Source organism: Helicoverpa zea, chromosome 31, assembly GCF_022581195.2.
Source record: "Helicoverpa zea isolate HzStark_Cry1AcR chromosome 31, ilHelZeax1.1, whole genome shotgun sequence".
NCBI lineage: Eukaryota > Metazoa > Arthropoda > Insecta > Lepidoptera > Noctuidae > Helicoverpa > Helicoverpa zea.
In genome coordinates, this window is record NC_061482.1 from 3,432,558 (window position 1) to 3,453,659 (window position 21,102).

Below are 21,102 nucleotides of genomic sequence, written 5' to 3' on the forward strand. Positions count from 1 at the left end.
GCCAAGTGCGAGTCAGACTCGCGCACGTAGGGTTCCGTACCATCCAAACTAATATTCTATATATATTTATGGATTTCGAGCAACAGAAATACATCTGTGAAAATTTCAACTCTCTATCACGGTTCATGAGATACAACCTGGTGACAGACGGACGGACAGAGGAGTGAAAACAATAGGGTCCCGTTTTACCCTTTGGGTACGGAACTCTAAAAAGAACGAATAGGGAAACTCCTCCTTTTGAAGAAGTCTTTTGAAAATAGAAACAAAACTCGTCCGAGTCGCTGTTCGTTCTTTTTATTGTGATCGATACTCTAATAACGCAGTAATCTGGGACCATCTATACTAATATTATAAAGCTGAAGTTTGTTTGTTTGTTTGAACGCGCTAATCTCAGGAACTACTGGTCCGATTTAAAAATTTCTTTCAGTGTTAGATAGCCCATTTATCGAGGAAGGCTATAGGCTACTTTTTATCCCGGTACGGGAAGTAGTTCCCACGGAATGCGGGTGAAGACGCTGGCAGAAGCTAGTCATAAATAAAAGGACAAAATGGCATTTGCGCAAGATGTTTATTAACATAGAATTACCTTTATTTCTCTAAAATGTCCTTTTTGTTAACAAGTATTACATTACAATAATAAATATAATCATGATTACAATCTAGAAGTTTACAGAATTAAAATTTATAAATAAAACGGTGCTCTTTGTTGTAAAACTATAGCTTAATTGAAACAATAAAATTCACAGACATCGGCACAGAATTTGAGGATGTAGTCTCGAAAATCAATTTCAGTAGGTGGCCTTTTGATAGCCACCCTATTTATTACGTTTGTTGTGTGCGTAAGTGTAGTTTGTATGACCTAATTATCGAAGCCGGGCGTAGTTGGGGTAGAAAATAATCCAAGTAACTTCAAAGCTAGAATAAACCTCCTGGCTATCACTAATTATTTTGAAAACAATTTTTAACAAACATTACATAACAATAAAAAATTCATGCCGCTGTTTCAATTTACAATAAATCATAACATTCATGCCTATAATAACTTCTCAAAAAGTGAATAAAAATAATATTTTTCTAATTAATATGTTGTAAAATCATTAAATGGAATAAAAATATTACTATAGTATTTTTTTAAACAAACGAGTACTGGGTATATTTGTCACACATTTGCGGTACTGACAGAGTGAGATGAGCGAGTCATTGGTAGGGATTGAGCCAACGCCTGGTCTTAATTTGAAATTGATCATTAAATGCGTTACCATGTGACTACAGCGTTTGTGTGGAACAGACTTTATGTTATTTACGTGAACCAAAATCTGCAGTACTAGTTTGTTAAAAAAATGGGGTGTAGTTACACCTATTAGCAATACCTATTACTTGGCTGATAGTCAGCCTAATGCTCCTGAAGACCAACAAATTAATGAATACTGTGCATTACTGAGATCATTTTAAAATTAAACCCATATATAACATAATGTATTACAATTAATAAATAACACATTAATTAGATAGCATAAATTGAAATAATAATTTAATTCATTCCATATAAGAATTGTGCAGTAAACTAATCAGGTTTTACTGACAATTGTCTATAAATACCATATCACCTGACTGAAAGCCGTACCTTAATCCGTGGTCCCATCATCTAAAATTCTATATAAATAAAAGTAATGAAAGCATCTTATTCTGTCCTTTGAATGGTTCCTGCTGACGGACATCGAGTAACTGCGGATTTCAATAATCCATCCGCTGTTTTACGATTGGAGATTTAATTTTAGCTTCATACAAATTATAATATATAGAAAGTCGTGGTGGCCTAGTGGGCAAATAACCAACCTCTCGAGTATGAGGGCGCGGGTTCGATTCCAGGTCAGGCAAGTACCAATGCAACTTTTCTAAGTTTGTATGTACTTTCTAAGTATATCTTAGACACCAATGACTGTGTTTCGGATGGCACGTTAAACTGTAGGTCCCGGCTGTCATTGACCATCCTTGGCAGTCGTTACGGGTAGTCAGAAGCCAGTAAGTCTGACACCAGTCTAACCAAGGGGTATCGGGTTGCCCGGGTAACTGGGTTGAGGAGGTCAGATAGGCAGTCGCTTCTTGTAAAGCACTGGTACTCAGCTGAATCCGGTTAGACTGGAAGCCGACCCCAACATAGTTTGGGAAAAGGCTCGGAGGATGATGATGACAAATTATAATATATGATGACTAATTTTGAACTGCTCTTTCAAAAAGATTATGTTACAATATTAGAAACTATCTATAGAATACCCTTACTATGTATTACATCTGGCGTTCTTATGTCAAGAGCTATATTAAAAGCGTGATACTCAAACTTCTTCAGAGCTACAAATACATATATTTACTCAACTGACATGGATTTTTTGTGGGACCACCGTGCAAACTTTTCATATACCTATTTTGAAAACAACATAAAATACGAAATGAAAACGGTTCTATACCATGTGTGGAATCAGGTCAAAATAAATTTAAATTAGGGTTGTCTGTGAAAATAGTAGCGCAAGCAACTATCCAATGTATTATACCTACATCCATTACAATATTAGATAAACTATCCGATAAATCGACACGCACCTGAATCTATAATATAATTCAGAATATTTGTTTATTGTTCTAGTGACATAAGTATACCCTAGGGTGGTTTGTTTTTAAATTTCTTAAGATGCAAGTGAAACTGAGGAAAATATCTCGTAAAAACTAGTTCATAGAAGGCCTAGCTTTCGAGAATTCATGTAGAAGTGAATTCGTATAGTGGTATATTGGAGAACATGAGTGATCCTTCAGGTGTCTTAATCTCTCGTTAAATATCTGTAGAGATTAACACACTAAAGAAAATTTAGGCCGAACTCATGGGTCCAGCCGACACACTAATAAGTTAAGCGTTGATTTGAATGGGACTATATCTAAGAATATAAAAATATCCTGAAATGAGACCACAGAAATAGACTTTTTAGAAGAACCTCGAAATATGCTTAAATAATACTTATTCACAAGTAAATAGCAGTTTTAAAATAATTATTCACAAAATACAACAAACAATTGGATAGTTTCACATATATTAACCTATTTATGAGTAATTTCACTAACACGAGTTAAAAAAATCTAACACCACAGAAAGTACCATAAGTAAGGCGATAAAAGGTTTTACTCTAAGGAGAACTAAAATGTTTTATGAATAGATTTCTTTTAGAAACTATACAGGCACCCACTAAAATTTGTTTTTCATTATGGCACTTGCAGATAGATTTGATCATAAGGATTAAATCTTTCTGTAATTCATTGTACTAAAAGTTATTAAGATAAACAACAAAACACTTACATTTTCAAGAGAAGTAAAACAAGTTAGTAAACAAGTAAAAGAAGTAAAAAGTTTATAAGGACATAAAATAATGATATTTTTTTTTTATAAAAAGTTAGCAAGCGAAATGAAATAATTCTCCCTTGAGTAAATTCTTATTTTACTTCGTTTAGTTAATGCCTATGTAGAATTAATATAATTTTGTTAAATCTTTACAATGAGGAAATTACATAACTTTTTTTACATAAATATATATAAATTAAAACATTTTACATATAGTTTTCGGAGGGTATTCTTAATATTTATACATAATACTGAGCTGGGACGTGCTACAGAAAATAATTCCATAACGTAATAGAATAAATGGTCAATGGTATAATCAATATTGAATAAATTACAAATGTTAAGTACGTTATACATTTAGAAACGTGACAATAAAATAGTTGACACACTACATTACAGCATTTACAGTCAATAATTAAAAAATATATTTATCTTTCTCTATTCTTCTATAATTCAAGAGAAAATATTACGTTATATTTGTATAACCATTCTTTCGGGCGATTTGCGATTAGAAATCGATAAAGTAATATGTCAGTAAGTAATTAATTCAAATTTCAATCTCTGATCGCAAAACAACAAATAGATAGGTTATAGAAATCGGCCAGTAATTAAATATGACTTCACTAGAGTAGGTAAATTTAGTGTATATTATTTTGAATGGCCACGAAAATACGATCTTAATAATCGCTACTCCCTACAGGAACCAGCAAAACTTTACATTACATATATACCGACGTAAGTACTTTATCTGAGGACGAGTATGATTGTATTTATTACGATTCTCCAAACACGACACATCATTTCATACCAATAAATAAATAGGAAATATTTGATTGTTTGCATCGAATAGGCTAGTATCATACAAATCTACTTGCTTGTATGTTTAAAGTTTTCATATTTAAATTAGGTATTAAAAGTATTCTAATCTTAATTGCCGGTAACATTATTGCACGATTCATATAAGAAAAAACATTTAACGTCGTCTAGACAATTAAAAAAAAATAGGATTTCAGTCGGAATAAAATCAAGCCCTTTATGTTATCCAAGTGCCCAAGCGGTTATACCCGCGTCCCGGCGGAACTTCTTCCTGAACTCGAATTGTACATATAAACATAAAGTTGTAGAATTTATTAAATAGGTTCAGGAGTTTCGGAGCATATTCAATGCAAACAGACAAGTCATTCCTGTCTAGTGTAACATATTTATATTATATTTCGTCTCACTATAAATGCCACACAAAATAAAAAAGTACTCGATTCGTTTCAAAATATATACATATATGTCAATAACATTCCTTAATAATTAAAATAAATTATGAGAATAAATTAAACTAAATATATTCCTTATTTTCAATAGAAGTATTATTATTGTAGTATGAAGACTAGTTTACTTGTGAAGGGCCGTAGCTTTGATTCACTGACTTCGGGGTGAAGGAGCTGATGATTTGTGCCATAACTCAATACCTACATCGAACACGGATACCTGAAAAAATATCAAATATTAATAAGATGGAACCATTAAATAAGCTTACAGATTTACATCGACTTGTAGAACACCTTATATTAAACTATTTACATAAAATCAGCTGTGGCACCCGCGCCTGGGAGAATTACTTCACGTGATGATGATGACTACCTGTCTTTGTTCATCAAGGGCACAAGAATTGGTAGCAAGTTCGATGATAAAAATTGTCGTGTATATTTGACACAGAATCCATTACATCGCTTAATCACAGTTATTTTTAAAGAAAAATACTCTATCCTTAATAAAACCTGTATAAAAGGTAATTCAATTAACTTATGTAGCCACATTAATCAATCTGCGTGAGATAATAACTAGTTTGTCTATAAAAACTTTTAATATGTATGACGTGATTTAACATAATAGATAGCAGGTACAATCGTATGGTTACGTATCAGCTAACAGTCAGCCTTCGAGTTAGTCATTACGTCATCGGAACGGAAATAGCTGCGTCTGCGCTCAATGAAGGGCATTCTTAGAAATAACGATTATATTTTAATAGCTTATTACCTCTTTTTTATTTTATTAATCTCTCTCCTAAAAAATAATCTCACTTTGAATTAAAATTTTGCGAATCGGTTATTGCAGCATTACTTCTATCCAGTGATAAGTTATCTGAAATATTAGAACAATACATTAGAATTTCGACCTGGTATTAGTTATCATTTATTTAAAATTAGAGATTGTTAGAAGATAACTCCTTAGAAAGTAAAAAAATAATAGATTATATAACATAATATTAAAACATTATTAAAAATGCTCACCGAGTATTAAGAGCTCCCCCGTCATAGCTTCAGCTCAAACTTCAATCGTAAATACTCCCCAGAGTCATATAAATCTATGATAAATAAAACTTCATTTAGTTGTGACATTGCCATTGCGCATAACTGTTCTATCAATAAGCAGGACACAATGTAAAGTTCGGTTATAACCAAGCCAAAATAGTAATATATTATGCATATTGCTTAGATTATAGAGTTCTACTACTCAGTTATATGATAGAATTTGCTAAATTTGTGTAATTTTAGTGAAGGTTTTCATTGTGAGATGTCTAAGTTGGTTATTTTGTCGCCGAAGGTGGGTTCGTCCTTGAGGAACGTTCCAGATCGTTCCATGGCGGGAATGGCGGCGAGCTCCCGAGGCGCCGGGCCTGCCTTCTCCTCGTGCTGCTTGCTCGCCTGCCCACTCCTCGCGCTCTTCGACATGTTACTAGTTTTTACTGCCTCTTTCACTACCTGCCACACACATAAATAATGCCAATTTATGATGAATTCGCTATACGCTATATCAGAGATGTTCTGTATAACAACAAAGAGAAATGGGTTCAGTACCTTGGGAACCATCTTCGCAGAGCTGGACTTGGTAGCGTTCATCAAAGAGCCCGGGACTTTGCGGTCGCTAGATCTGCTGTTCGGCAAGTTATTTGCGGCGCCTGGTACCAGCCTGCCCCTTTTCTGTTGGTCTCTAGAGTTACGATTTTCCATCCCCTTTTTTGGTACTTGGTTTAAATACACCGGTATCTTGGTTTTCATTTTACTAGCTGCAGGGGCCGCGCCATTATTTTCATTTTTTTGTTTGATTGCTGAAGTGTGTGAAGGATTAAATGAATTGAAATCGTGGATTGGGTGGCTAATGCCCGTTTTCACCAACAACCTCTTAACGTTTCCCTAACTAAATGTCACTTAGAATAAAGGCTCCCCCAATAATAAAGGTTATAGGGACACTTAAACCTTGGTGAAAACGAAAATCGTACTAAGTGTTCCCTGAATGTTCTTAGGGGATCCCTAAATTTAGGTATTTGTTGGTGAAAATGGACATAAGAAGCATAGTGAGTGAGCTAAGACTTACATTCGGAAGAGCCCTTGCAGTGCCTGGTCTTGGTGTAGGTGGCGTACTTGTTGGAGGCGACGTGCTTGTTGGAGGTGAGCGACTCCGTCAGCGAGTCGGTGGAGGGCTCGGCGGTGCGCGGCCGCGACGCCAGGCTGTCGTGCGACATGGCGGCCAGGCGCCGGGCCTGCACCGGGCTCGAGTTCCGAGACGACTCACTCGACGAATCGATCTTCGGCAAGTGCTTATTAACAACCTTTCTTTCCTTATTTTTAGACTCTAAATACCGAGCCTTTGTTTTATCAAAGGATGGTGCTCGCACTCCACTCGGCTTAGTATTTAAGCGGTCCTGGGAGGTCGTGGAGGAGGTTTTAGTTTTATTAAACTTTGCCCGTTCTTCTTGAGCTTTAGTAGTCCTCACTTTTGGTGGGTGAGTTGGTCTCTTGATATCTCGTAGATCGTTGTTGCTCTTGAGCGTGTCGATGGATCCGCCTGGGATCACCGGTTTGGGTGAGTACGGCACGAACAATGCGCGCACGTGTGCAATGTCGATAATGCGAGCCTTTGGCGCTATAGGTTTTTTTTTGGGCGCAGCAATTGATTTAATATTTTTCTCCTGGTGGTGAGTAGGAGAAGCCAGAGGCAATGCATGCGCGCCATACTTGATGCAACCAAGTTCCCGCAATCTTTTACGCAAATCAGATGGTAAGTTCTTAAAAGCTTGTGTTGTAACGACGCGCGGGGACGCCCTCACCAGCGCACCCTCGCATTGCATACGCCAGCTGCCTGCGTGCATGTACAGCGGGTTATTTGCGCCGAAATTTTTACGACTTTCAGTGCCGTTGCTGATTAAATCGGGTTTGGAATAGTGGCTGTTGCGAATTTCCTTCACCACTGTATTGAGAAAACCATATGCTCGACAGAGTTCTTCAGCACCCGCCCACTCTATGGCGGATGCAAGAAAATCTTCTAAAGCTTGCTTAGCGGCATGAGGAGATTCAGCAGGCAAGGGCGGGATAGCCTGGAAGACGGCGGTGAGCTTGTTGCTCGCGAAGTGCGCCGCCGAGCTGATGAGCCGACGACACAGGCGCGCAACACTCTCTGCCCAGCGGCTGTTCTGTAACGAGGCCGCTGAAAACGAACATCATTTACACTAAATAACTCTTGCCAAGTTTACACGACTACCAAACATCAAACAAGTAAGTTACCTGTAATACCACACCCGTACACAGTTTCCACAACATTATCTACAGTCAAATTAACCGTGTGATGTTGGAGGCACTTGTCCAGCAGATCCGTGGGTAAGGTCGCGAATGCCTTCGTAGGCCACACTTTAGTGAAGTGCTTCGTGATCCACTTTATGCATTTGTGGTACAAATCGTCCAAGCCATACACGGCACACAAGGGGAAACATTCCAGTACACCCACAATGCAGACAGCGCAAGGCTGAAATATACCAACAAAAAAGACAAATATGTACAATTCAACAACTAACAACAAAAGCGTATTACAAAACTGTAAAATATACCTTATGAAAGTGGTGGCAATATTTGGCTTTGAGCGTAAACATGATCGCTTCCTTTAAACCTTCCAAACTTAACATATCGGCGATCGTTGCCAGCTCTAAGATGCTCAAGGAGTCAGGGATTGTGGCAAGACCGGAGTATATGTGACACAGAGCGAAATACACTACATTGTACGAAAACCTAAAAAAACATTACAATTTTAATTACTAAAAATACTCAAAAATATACTAAAGCTTCTTATTTACATTTAAAGTTCAATTTTGAAAACGGTAACGGAAACTTACGGTGGAAGCACTATGACGTTGCCTAGGCTCTCAACCCACCCGCCGCCTAAAATTCCCGCGAAGTACTGACATCTGCAATGAAAGACACAACTTACGGCCAGTTTCTTCATCAAAAGTTAAAGTTAAAGTAATGTCTAAAGTAAAAGTAACGGTCAAATAAGTTTTTTCAAGGCTAAATTGACAGCAAAACTAATAGAAAAATTGAATTTGACCGTTACTTTTACTTTAGACATTACTTTGACTTTTACTTTGGCTTTAACTTTTGATGAAGAAACTGGCTGTTAGAAAAAATCTACTAAAATCAGTTTTTTCAATTTTCAGGATATACCTGCGTGTTATGGACAATCTTAAACATACTCGTAGTAATAAAATATGGGTGCTAATTAAACAGGCTTCTTTTTAATATCATTATTCGCCCCCAAAAATGTATGTTGCCTTCTAAATTACTAACAGCCAGTTTCTTCATCAAAAGTAAAAGCCAAAGTAAAAGTCAAAGTAATGTCTAAAGTAAAAGTAACGGTCAAATTCATTTTTAGGGTTCCGTACCTCAAAAGGAAAAAACGGAACCCTTATAAGATCACTTTGTTGTCCGTCTGTCTGTCTGTCTGTCAAGACCCTTTATCTCAAGAACGCGTGGACGTATCAAGCTGAAATTCACATGAAATACTCAGGTCTATTGTCCCTTTAAGCTGAGAAAATATCAAACATCTAAGCCAAGCCAATCAAAAGATACAGCCGATTATGTCGATATTTTCAACAAAGTTTCGACACTCGCAAAGGAATCAAAACCTACAGGATACTTCCCGTAAACTCAGAGTCTTGAAATTTGGCATGAAGCATTGTCATATAATGCAAATATAGGAAAAATTGAGAAAATCAAATTTTTTTAGTTATATAATATAATAAAAATATTTCAATAAAATGAAACTTACTACCTTATTTTTCACGAACGAATAAAGGTATCAAATTGAAATTTATACCAAATACCTTGGTCTATTGCCCCTTTAAGCAGTGAAAAAATCAAACTTCTAAGTTAACGCGATCAAAAGATACAGCAGTTTATACCGACACCTTAGACGAATTTCTGTCACACGCTAGGGAATGAAACCTACAAGGTACTTCCCGTGAACTCAGAATCTTGAAATTCGGCACGAAGCAATGATAAATTTGAAGTTACATAAAATATTAAAATATTATTTTTGCTTACATGACATAAAATATTTTTTAAATAATTATAAACTTACTACCTACCCTTTTTCACATGAACGCGTAGATATATAAAGTTGAAATTCATATCAAACACTTCTTAAATCTGATTGCCTCTAAACTGTGAAAAATTCTAAATCAACGCAAAAATTCAAAACGCTGAGGTACCTAGGCGGTCCCATAATGAACTGGCCTGATATAGTTCTACGCGTACGTACACATGTTATGTTGCATTAAATAGTACGTTTATCATGTACTTATCGACATGAAATGCACAGTTTTATTTTAGCAGGCATTTGAATGAAGAGAGTCACGTATTTTTTCAAAATGTCGAAAACTGAGTATCATAAAGAAGTCTCATAAAGTTTCTGATTAAAGAAGGATTAACCCCTGCGCGAATAAAATTATGAATGGATGACGTGTATAAGGAGTCTGTGCCCTCCTAAGGCACAGTGAAAAATTTGATGAGAGTTTCTTCTCAGGAGAGAAACCGTGGAAGACTTTGGCCAAGACGGTCGACTTGTGGAGGTGTTCACTTCCGAAACAATTGCTCTTAACGAAGAGGAGGTTCTGAATAACCGCCGTTTAAAGATTATAGAAATTGCAACTAGTCTTGGGCTTCCTAAAAGTAGTTTTCATTGTGCGCTTCATGAATATATACACATGAGAAAAGTGAATTCAAGATGGGTACCGAAACTTCTTTCAGCGGTACTGAGAGAGGAAACAGGACAGAAAGTTTTTGGATCTTTGTGGAGAAAAATATTTAAAGACTATGATCGAGCGGTTAGTGACTGGTGATGAAACTATGATCTTGTGTTATGATCCACAAAGTGAGCACAAGTCAATTTAATGGCGTTATAAGGATGAAAAGCCCCCTAAAAAGGCAATAGGCGGCTTTTTTGGGGGTAAAAATTTAGATTATTTTATAAAGGTTAAAAGAAAAAAAAAAACATAAAATCGGTTTTGTTTCATTTCCTTCATTAGTTCATAGTTAGGCCAATTCATTAGGGGACCGCCCACGTATGTTCTAAACTGAACGGTTTGCGTGAGACTCACTTTATCTATACAGGCGAGCCCGACTCGCACTTGGCCGCTTTTTTTCTATTAGTTTTGCTGTCACTTTAGCCTTGAAAAAACGAATTTGACCGTTACTTTTACTTTAGACATTACTTTGACTTTTACTATTGATGAAGAAACTGGCCGTAAGTCAGCCACAATTAAGGGTTTATTACACTTGACTAAATTCAGTAGCCTAATTAGGTTTCTAAATGATTAAATGAAATTTACCTTCCTAAATGCGATTACATTTGTCTGAATTTAGTGACTGAATCATTTAGTCGACTGAATTTAGTCAAGTGTAATAAGCCCTTTAATAAAGCGTCGAGCATCTAAATAATACTATCTAAAGGGCTTATTACATTTGACTAAATTCAGTCGTCTAATTAGGTTTGTCTAATTAGGTTTCTAAATGATTCAATGAAACCTACCTTCCTAAATGCGATTACATTTGACTGAATTTAGTGACTGAATCATTTAGACGACTGAATTTAGTCAAGTGTAATAAGCCCTTTAGCCACGAGTTATCTTCAACTCTAAATAAAACTCAGCATGATGGTTATTTTTTTGCATCTAAAGTAGCATGCATTCTAACAGTAAACTTTTTAAATACTATTAAGTGACATCATAAAAATATTTATTTAGCTTCTAATTTTTTAACTCGTACTGAGTTTTTTTGTTTAAAATATAACACATCCCATATTAATTGACCCAGCATGGAAATAAGCATGCAACATGCAGCAAGCATGGCTTCTGTCACGGCTCCGGCGCTGCGGGGATCCGGCGGTCCCATGCGAGCTTATCGTCGAAGATGGTTTTCACGCTCACCACCGCAGCTTCGGCTTGCTGGCCGGCCTTGCCGGCCAGCCTCAGCCGCGGCGGCGAGCGCTGAAACTACCTGCGCCTCAGCTCGCAGGCCGCCTCGCCCCTCCGCGCCTAGGCGGTTTTGAATTGCACTCTAGGGGTAGGGCAGACAAGACTACGTGGAGTCGGTTTTGCAGCGATTCGTTTTCGTCACTGACTTCAATTTTTAATACAATGTTTTTTAATTGAAGGTTATAAATGGCAATATGCTAAATAAAATGAATCCAAATTAAATTCTACCATCAAAAAAAAAACGAGCCAAGAAAAACGTTGATCTCGTTTTTCTGGGCTCGTTTTTGGAAAAATGAGGCCGAGTTAGTAAATTAGATGACAATGTATAAATAAGAAGGACAAGTTACAATAATTGATGATCTTTTATTGAAGCTTTCTAGTAGTTGGCATTGTAAAAAAGACGAATTAGATTATTAGAGGCTCTGTCATTTCCCCGTTGCTTAGTTATAAAATTAGAAGTTTAATCATGTGTCCAATAAATAATTTTGTGGCTACACTTATAATTTCCCATAAAATATTTAAGAATAATCATTATCTACAACTGTATGTATATGTGTAAGATATATATAAGTACAGGTAGGTGCAGATAATTTAGATGAAGTCGATCGATATATCCGCATACTCATGGAGGTAAATAAAAATTCACTTTTGTGCTAGAAAAATAATAATACAAAATACGATACCTGGATGACAAAATACACTTGTGTGCTTTAAACCGTTTCCCCGATACTTCAACAATAACATCAGGAGCTATTTCATCCAAAAACATCCTTAGCAAATCTTGGCCGAGCCGTGATGTACAATTTTCAATTAAACTTGATGTTTGACTATCCGTAGTACTGTTCCCTAAAAAGAGGTGTATCCATAAGCCTTTAGTTGCCAATTCAAAATAAATAATATTTAATTTTTGACTTGACTACTTCTAGATCTGCAAAAGTCGAGCCCAATTAATAATATTATCAGAAATGGATGAGTTGAGTCAATTACTGAGAGTTTCCTCAATCGCACAAGTACATACACTAAGACAAATGTATTTTGTAAACATACCGAATCCGGATCGACAGTTGCTGCTCTGCATACTACTCAATTCCGACATGTCCGAGCCTTGCTCGTCGCCATCGCCGAGGGTGCTGGATGTACCCAACCTTAACGGTGATCGAGTTCTGCTAGACAGAGACCCTGGCATGCTTCTACTGAATTCATTTTTTAAATGGGGAAACAACCTGTTCAAGCTTAACGCATTTTCCGAATGAAAGGAAGTTATAACCTCTATTGATCTCGAGTTTGTTAAAAATGCTTGTTCACCCCAATCCGGTATAGATCTTGTCATGCGCACATCTACACTTTTTTTCTCTACTGATAGCAATACATCCGATTTTTGCACTGGCTTATCTAAGTCTGACAGTTTCACAAACAAATCTTTAGACTGAACTTCAGTTGAAGGTTCGGGTAGTTCATTGTTTATAGTCATTTTATCACTTGTTTTATTCAGACGTGACTGGTGGACTTTGGGAGTAATTTCTACATGACTATCTTCTAAGATCTCTGGAACAGGCTCATTTTTTTCAGGAATGGAAATAATTTCTGAAATACTGATGTTAGGATCGTTGCATAAAGATTCATATTTCTCAAAAATAGACACACTCGTATCAGCTGCTGCTGCTGCAGTTTTAAAATTCCGAGCAGTTGACTTATTGTCAACCCCGACGGAATTCTTCTTCGTATGCTTTGACGAAGCTAATCGAGTCGGCATATCTTTTAAAGTCGATCTATCACCGAGATCTATATACATAGAAAACATATTCTTCTTTTCGCTTGAATCATCGGACGATTTAAAATTTGCATTTGAATGTTGTTGTTTCGAATGGTTGGCAGAATTCTCGTCTGTTTTCGATGAATTTGACATGTCAACAACCCATGCCGACGCTGAACTTGTTCTCGGCTTTGTTTGAACATTTTCCGATAGGGGTAAGCTTGCGCCTACTTGAGGTAAATGATCTTCTACAGACACTCCTCCCGATAGGATGGGTGGCGAATGACTGCCTTTTGTTTGTTTCATTGTAAAGCTGTCGGAATCAACAATAGTAACGGTGCTTTCGCTATCTTCAGACTCGTACTGCTTAATGATTTGATTTGTGAATGACAACATTGAGTTATTTGGTGTACTGGACATGAAAACAGCGCTAACTTTAAGCGATCTTTCTTTTTCTGATATGAAGCTAGAAGTCTCTTCTGCAGCTTCTGCCGCTGCCACCTGTGCAGCAGATTCAAACTGATTTGTACTCAAAGAATCTTCTGTAATTGGTGTCATTTCAAAAATGGTCGGAGATAAATCTTTTTGTATCGAATCTGGATCTTTTTTTTCCAAGGAATCTTCATTGTCGTTACTTTCTGACCAATCAACTGGACTGATGTCTTGTTTAACTGTGGAGCACGGCACTGGTTGGCTGGGGGTAGGTAAAATATCTAGTTTGACGTTATCCTGTTTAATTAATTCAATCGATTCATCTTCATCAACTAAGCTAGAAGCATCAATAAAACAGGCGGTTGATTTCAAAGGTGATTTGTGGACCTTATTAGGGGAATCAAAACATTGCTGGCGCTCATTGTTCAGAAATTTTTCACAGATCTCTTTTTCAACCAATTTTGGAGGATACACAGACTCCCAAGAGCCCGTTTCTGAAGAAAGCGACGACGACTCTAGTATCACAATCTCTTCGTTTTGTCTCTGTTTTTCTTCCTTTATTGATTTACCACACATATCGGTATGGGTACTCTGACCATTACAATCTCTCTCAAAAGATGTGCCACTCTGTTTCGACCGCTGTAAGTTGTTTACCCCGGCTAAAGAACTGGGAATGGATATTGTAGAGATACTTGCATCGTCGGTAATTAAATCTTGAAGAGTATTTTCAGATAAAGATATATTTGTTACAGTAACGTCCTTGTGACTATTGACGCTACCCAACATTGCTGTATCTTCCAAGCCCGAATCGGACAACGTGTAAGTATTTTCCATCTTGGATGCGCTACTTTCAACATTTACTTGATGCTGGAAACCAGACGAACTAGCGCCTGGAGAAAATGTGTATGCGGCAGACAAATAATCTGAAGAAGAACTAGGTTCATCCGTTATTAAGCTATCTGGCGAATAAGGAGGATCTACCGGCTTATCTGCGCCCAGATTAGGATTATTTAAATTCTTAGTAGTAACGAGTTCAGTAATATCACTTGGCGGTAAGGTCCGATTAGTTTTAAAGTCTTTATCAGCGACTGTGTGCAGATTGTTTTCTTGTTTTGGATCTTTTAAAGAAATATTATTCAAAATATCACAACTACTGGAATGTTTGACTGTTTTGGAAGTATGACTAGAATTAAGGTACAGCGAAGTTGGCTTGTTGAGTAGAAAATTTTTTACTTGACTTGTATCGTCCGATTGACCTTTTTTTATAGATTGAAATGCATTAGAGAGTTCATCCTGTTCGGTAAGTTCCTTTTCAAGTAAATTCCCTTCAATCGGGACTAACGCATAATATTCTTTTGTTAACTCAGTACTTGGACTAGAATGTATTACTTTCTGGACGTCATTATCTACATATGGGGTAATGCACTTTGGCGTGGAGTAAACCTCAGATTCTTCACCTTCCTCCTTGGTCGGGTTAGGCTTATCAGGGACAGGTTCTACGACATTTAAATTGCGTTTCAGGTAAGTAATTATTTCTTTTTCTTCATGTTGAATGTTGCATTCAGTATACACATCACTGCAATAGAACATAGACATCATGAAGTGAAATTTCATCAACAGTGAGGAAGAAGCTTTCCTAACAATATGAATTAGTATATCTGGTAATAACTGGCTGTCTAGAACACATAAATAAAAAGAAATCTTCTAAATATTTTATATCGAAAGTAATATAATGTACTTGTACCTGGAGTGGGTTCGCGACAACAGTACAATGTGTGAGAATCAATCTCTCGCTCTTAGGCCTCCAACCAGGCCGATGCCAACATCGACCATTAATTTAAGCATTTATGGATAAATATAAAGAGCCCAACCCACTGACATTTTATTCAACCATGGAAGTACAGCACGATCGATTATATCAAAAAGACCTTAAAACATATTTATCTAATACGGATAAAAGTTATACATATTCATATATTCTAGCCAGCAAGAGGAAATGTCACCGCAAGAAGCACCCGTTCACAGCCATAACGTTAGGTTTATTCATACCTACCCTAGCATATGTTCGAAAGAGAGACACAACCTGACCAATGAGTAATTGAACATGTTTATTGCCTGTTATTACCATGATATTGTATCTAGAAGTGTAAGCATATTAGAGACATACAGTAAGCGCATTGTTGATAAAATATAAGCGGAATAAGTAGCAGAAAAGCACATTGGCACAGCCGGAAACGTAAGAACCCTAGGCATCTAAGCTAGAAAGATTTCAGAAAGCACAGTACAGACAACAGACTTGCAGCACGCGTATATCACTTCGTAGCATAAGATGTCATAATTGCTGATTAACTTAGATCAACTTTGGTTCATTGTGATCATTCATCATATAAAAACAGCAATGCTACAAAAATACTTATAATTTTCGTTCCATTCTACATAAGAGTATCAGCTGTCATGTTACAAAAGAAATCTACTAAATATGTAATCTAGCGTACCTTATGAAAGAATATATCTCATCGAACGTATTGCGCTCAATGTTCACATGCAAAATTGTATGTAATTGGTGATAAAACTTATCAGTGCGTGCTTTTAAAATGCAAGAATGAGTTAGTATCTTTAGTTTGCCACACACCACTTCAAGATCAGAGTATATAGATTCGTCAAAAATTCTGTAACAAGTAAATGTAAAGAAACTTGGTTAATATGAAGCCCCGCAAAAAGCACAGCGTAGTCCCATCATAGCTCCCGTTGTTAAGACATGACACAAAAATGTTTTGTGGTGTTGACTGACATTAACCAACTTAGTGCAGCTCGCGACTCGAGACAAGAGCTGCAGGTATTAAACGGACACAAAACTTTTAGCAGGTGTTAGTGTGTTACTTATGGATCCTCCCCATTTTTGTTATAGAACGGCTCCTGATTTAGTATTCCATCCATAGCATGGCAGTCGATAATGAGATAAATTCAAACAACCGACAATATCAACTTATAATTAATAGACACAAATTGGTAAACAGTAATTGTAACAAAAAATCTGCATGGTTTGTGATTCAATTTACTCCATTTTGTAACGTACACAAACGTAAAGTCAACGTATGTTGATTTTATTGCTGTTGACTTTATAAAAAATCGTTAAAAAAAACTGGGATTGGTTACTAAGACAGGGGCATTCGTGAGTATCTCCGAGGTGTTGCATTCCAGGACCGGGCAGGCGATTATATGCCATGACATAAATTAAAACATACAAAATAAAATAAAAATAATACCAAGTAAAAGTTCTCTATCGACGTGCCTGGGCAATAGCTACCTTATGTTTTTCCGTCTTCGTCCGTATTCTGTGAGATATAAATAATAATAAAATGTTTCTATCTCATCTGGTATGGTAAGTGCTGCTCTCCACTGAATAAGTCAATGTTCTTTTATTTGCGATCATAAGGCCTACAGAGAACGACTTCTTATGGGGCAATTAATACTTTCCTACTTGCAATCACTTTAAAAAAAGAAAAAGATTTCACCTGCACATTTTACGTACATACGTACGGTACATTAATTGCATGTTCAATAAAAGCTTTAAATTAAAATAATTTGTTACTAGAACTCGAAAAGGGGTTATATTAACTAATTTGGCTATGAAGGATTTTTAAGTCTTTGGAAAGTTTATAGTATTATGTTAGAAAAATATGTTACTTATTATCGTTCCCAATTTCAACGGTAAAAAAATCGCCGGAGTCAGCTAGTATCTTTCCTTCCTACGTGCAGCTTGTCAAATGTATAATTTATAGGTACGTAACACTTCGTCCATATACAATCAAGCACAACGTCAAAATCGATGTTATCTAGCTCGTCTTGATATGTGTTATTTTTCAATCATTTTGTAAGTTAAAAAATGGTTACCTCGCGATGTCGTCCTCCAATTGCCTTTGGAGGTGTAGCTCTAGTTGAGACTCCTCGTTGCAGGCCGAAAATTGATCTGCCGGCACCGGCCTATTGTTGAGTTCAGTGCCCGGCATCAAGCATCTCTTAGAACTGCAACAAAATGCATTTTATCAATCCAATAACAATAGAAGTAAAGATAATGTAGCCCACCTAATCCCTTTCCTTGTGTGTCTCAGCTTATACAGTCACATAATATAGTAGGTACTAGAGGTTCCTAGCAATTGACCAGTGTCTGAAGCCAAAAGCGGATTTGAATTAAAATAAACTAAAACAAGAAGATAATCAAATCCGCAACATAATTTTACAAAAGCCATATCTGTTGCAGATAGATCAAGACAGTAGCAACTTAAAATAAGATTCATTTTAAAAACATCACATTCGCAAAGCAAGAAATCGCTTCATAGTCATTTATTTGCATACAGTACTTATATAGCATTTAAATGCTCTTCATGCATACCTACACTGTGTTTAGTATTTACGTATATTAAGCAAAGCATATTCAATTGAAGGTTCGTAATTAATTTTGATTTCAGTGAACAAGTATTTTGCGATGAAGTTGATCCTCCTTGATCTCTAGACAGAACGCGCGTAAGTGTTGATTTTCTTATGATTAAGGTTTAGTATTCAATTCACAGGCGGTACACAAGTCACGTTTTTTAATGAATGCGGCTATCAATAGTTAGTCGCGACCATAGAAGGAACGGTAGGTGAGTAGGTCAAACAACATTTTACATACATACGCAGGACCCAGATTATTTTTCGTGGTTACCTTACAATGGGTGTTATGAGCTACGTTATTACTGACCTAGGCTACAAATTTTAAAACACACGTGTGCACTTAGAGCTCTAATATGATAATTGAAAACTAGCCTCCGCCAGCGGTTTCACCCGCTTCCATAGGAAACTACTTCACGCTCCTAGACAAAAGTTCAAATCAAAAAGTCAAAGTCGAATCATTTATTTCATTTAGGCCTTTACAAGCACTTAGGTTTGATTCTAGTTGCTCATTCCAAAAGTAGCTTCTTATGGAGAAGAATGGGCAAGAAATTTCATGGTTGCTCTATTTAAAAATAACAGGTACCTATTACAGTTTGTATGTAGGTATTGATACATTCGATAATAACATGCGAAGATCATGTAGAATCACAGACAAAGAAATTTGAGAATAAAATGACAAAATTAAATTGCTACATGGTGTTTACATTTACAAATTGGTTTATATTTGGTACAAAGTTACAAACAAACACTCAAAAGAAGAACACAATTTTATAAGCTGGTGTAATTTTAAGTACATGTCCTACCTGCACCTCTAGAACCGTGATAGCTAAAGAGTTGTATTATATTTTTTTATTCACGTGTATGTATATTAAAAACCGTATTTTTTTGTAGATAATGTTGAAACCTTTGTCCGCAAGTCCGATATGGACTTGGCCGGTTTATAATGAGTTTTCGATTTTTGAGGTAGTATATTAAAGAAGAAAAGGTTTTTATATCTACCTACTTTATTTTCGTAGTGTTACTTAATTTTGTAAACTGCAATTTGTAACTAAACCATTAGATCACCCAAAAGAGTTTATTATCAACAGATTTTAAAAACAATGGTTAAACAATGACTATCTATAACCATAATAATAACTGCCTCGTTGGTCGAGTAGTTACATAGCGTAACTGCTGGGCACAAGGTTTCGGGTTCTTGTGCAGAATCTATGGGTTTTAGAGACTTCCCAAAGCAGCCTGAAAGATGGCAGTGTCATGCCCCTGTGTCTGGGTGGGTATGTAAATTGGGCACCCCTGTAATGCTAAATAGTAATAGTTGTTGTTACAATTTCATTCCCGAAACGGTCAGACAGTAGTGTGAAAAATCTGCGCTCAATGCTTATCAGGCGATTAAACTCGCAGGTTACTTGATAGGTACAAAAAGAAAATAATAAGATAATACTTAACTGTTTCGTTGTATAAGATAAAAATAAAAGCACTCAACTTTTCATTAAACGTGTATGCCTTTGCTTTGATGAAATAGATACATACCTTATCTTATATGAAATGACCGCAAGGCAGTGAAGTAAACAAATGTAAAGAATTTGCCCAGTTATTACAAATTATCATAAGGAAGCAGAATTGTATTGTAATTTAGTAGCCCAAAATAATTTACTTTTCAAATACACCATACAATAAAAAAAATACAATAATATTTTATATTTTAATATTCAGACTTAAAAAATATGTGGCTTGCATGTATAAATACTCATTCGTATTACCATTACCACATATGTCCAAATAAAATCCACTATATAATATCTAACACATCAATGTTCTAGGGTAGATTTACAAATTAATTTTGGTTAAGACTAATTTTAGTGATGACGCTGTTATCGCTTGCAATTTCCAATGTTGTAAACCCGTTCATACGAAGTACATTTTCATTATCAAAGTAAATGTAGTCAGTAAAATCACATACTCACAATCTTTATTTCTCGAAACACATACTATAAAGACACGTATACAAGTTTTTCTCTAATACCACATAATAACAATAGAAAAACGGTGTTTTAAGTAAACAATCGGCGTTTCACTAAAGGTCAATCGATTTCTTTACATTACACAGTACGGCACAGTCGGCTTGCAAACATATTACATCAATCTGTACATAGATTGAAACTTCATGGAGAAGACCTCACACTAGCGCCATTATCTCCGACGACAAAAATGTACGCAATGAAACAAAGAATTGATAAACCCACCTTTTACTAGTATCCAACTTTACCAATTGTAATTGGAACTTGACGGGTTTGAATTAGATTAGTCCGAATTACAGACTTCTTGACTTACGACAAACACCCAACTGGAATAAAATTGATTGAAAACAATCTATAAACTTTTTTAAGTTGCCATCTTTGAAAAACCGGGGCCAAGATAAGTATTATTCAGCCAACCAAAAACAGTAATCCAAGTAATTTTGTATTATTTTATACAGAAATATATAATTTTTAGGGGCTCTCTCAACGCATGTATAGCATTTGACGATCAACTACTTATTAGTAACCTCAGCGGGAAGTCTAATAATATCATATGGAAACCTCAGCTGTGCAGGTGTCTCGTCGGTATCAATACTGTTAAATATCGAGCATGGATGACAATTAATTTAGGATAAACACTGATACACTGTAAAAGTTTCAAAAAATATATAGAAAAAAGAGAATAAAACTTTTTTAGTCATCGACAGCCTGTGATAACGGCCAGCCAGTTTCGGATAGCAGACGGTCTCTGATCGAAAGAAATAATATTTAAAATCCTCATCTT

At 36.1% G+C, this 21,102-nt stretch overlaps 1 protein-coding gene across 3 annotated transcripts; it reads right to left on the reverse strand.

The window, feature by feature from the left end:
* Positions 1-3,063: 3,063 nt before the first annotated feature.
* Positions 3,064-20,686, reverse strand: LOC124644868. 3 transcript variants are annotated; one of them, XM_047184503.1, is made up of 13 exons: positions 20,544-20,686; positions 17,761-17,892; positions 16,362-16,535; positions 12,729-15,442; positions 12,365-12,527; positions 8,544-8,615; positions 8,262-8,439; positions 7,942-8,179; positions 6,755-7,864; positions 6,238-6,488; positions 5,671-6,141; positions 5,417-5,521; positions 3,064-4,867 (listed from the first exon to the last, which is right to left on the reverse strand). In XM_047184503.1, the coding sequence occupies exons 2-11, from the start codon at positions 17,874-17,876 to the stop codon at positions 5,944-5,946; spliced, it is 5,214 nt and encodes a 1,737-aa protein (XP_047040459.1). In that variant the 5' UTR covers positions 17,877-17,892; positions 20,544-20,686; the 3' UTR covers positions 3,064-4,867; positions 5,417-5,521; positions 5,671-5,943. The 3 variants fall into 3 exon arrangements, with proteins under 3 accessions (XP_047040459.1, XP_047040460.1, XP_047040461.1); XM_047184504.1 differs by lacking the exon at positions 20,544-20,686 and adding an exon at positions 20,265-20,532; XM_047184505.1 differs by lacking the exon at positions 16,362-16,535.
* Positions 20,687-21,102: the final 416 nt, after the last annotated feature.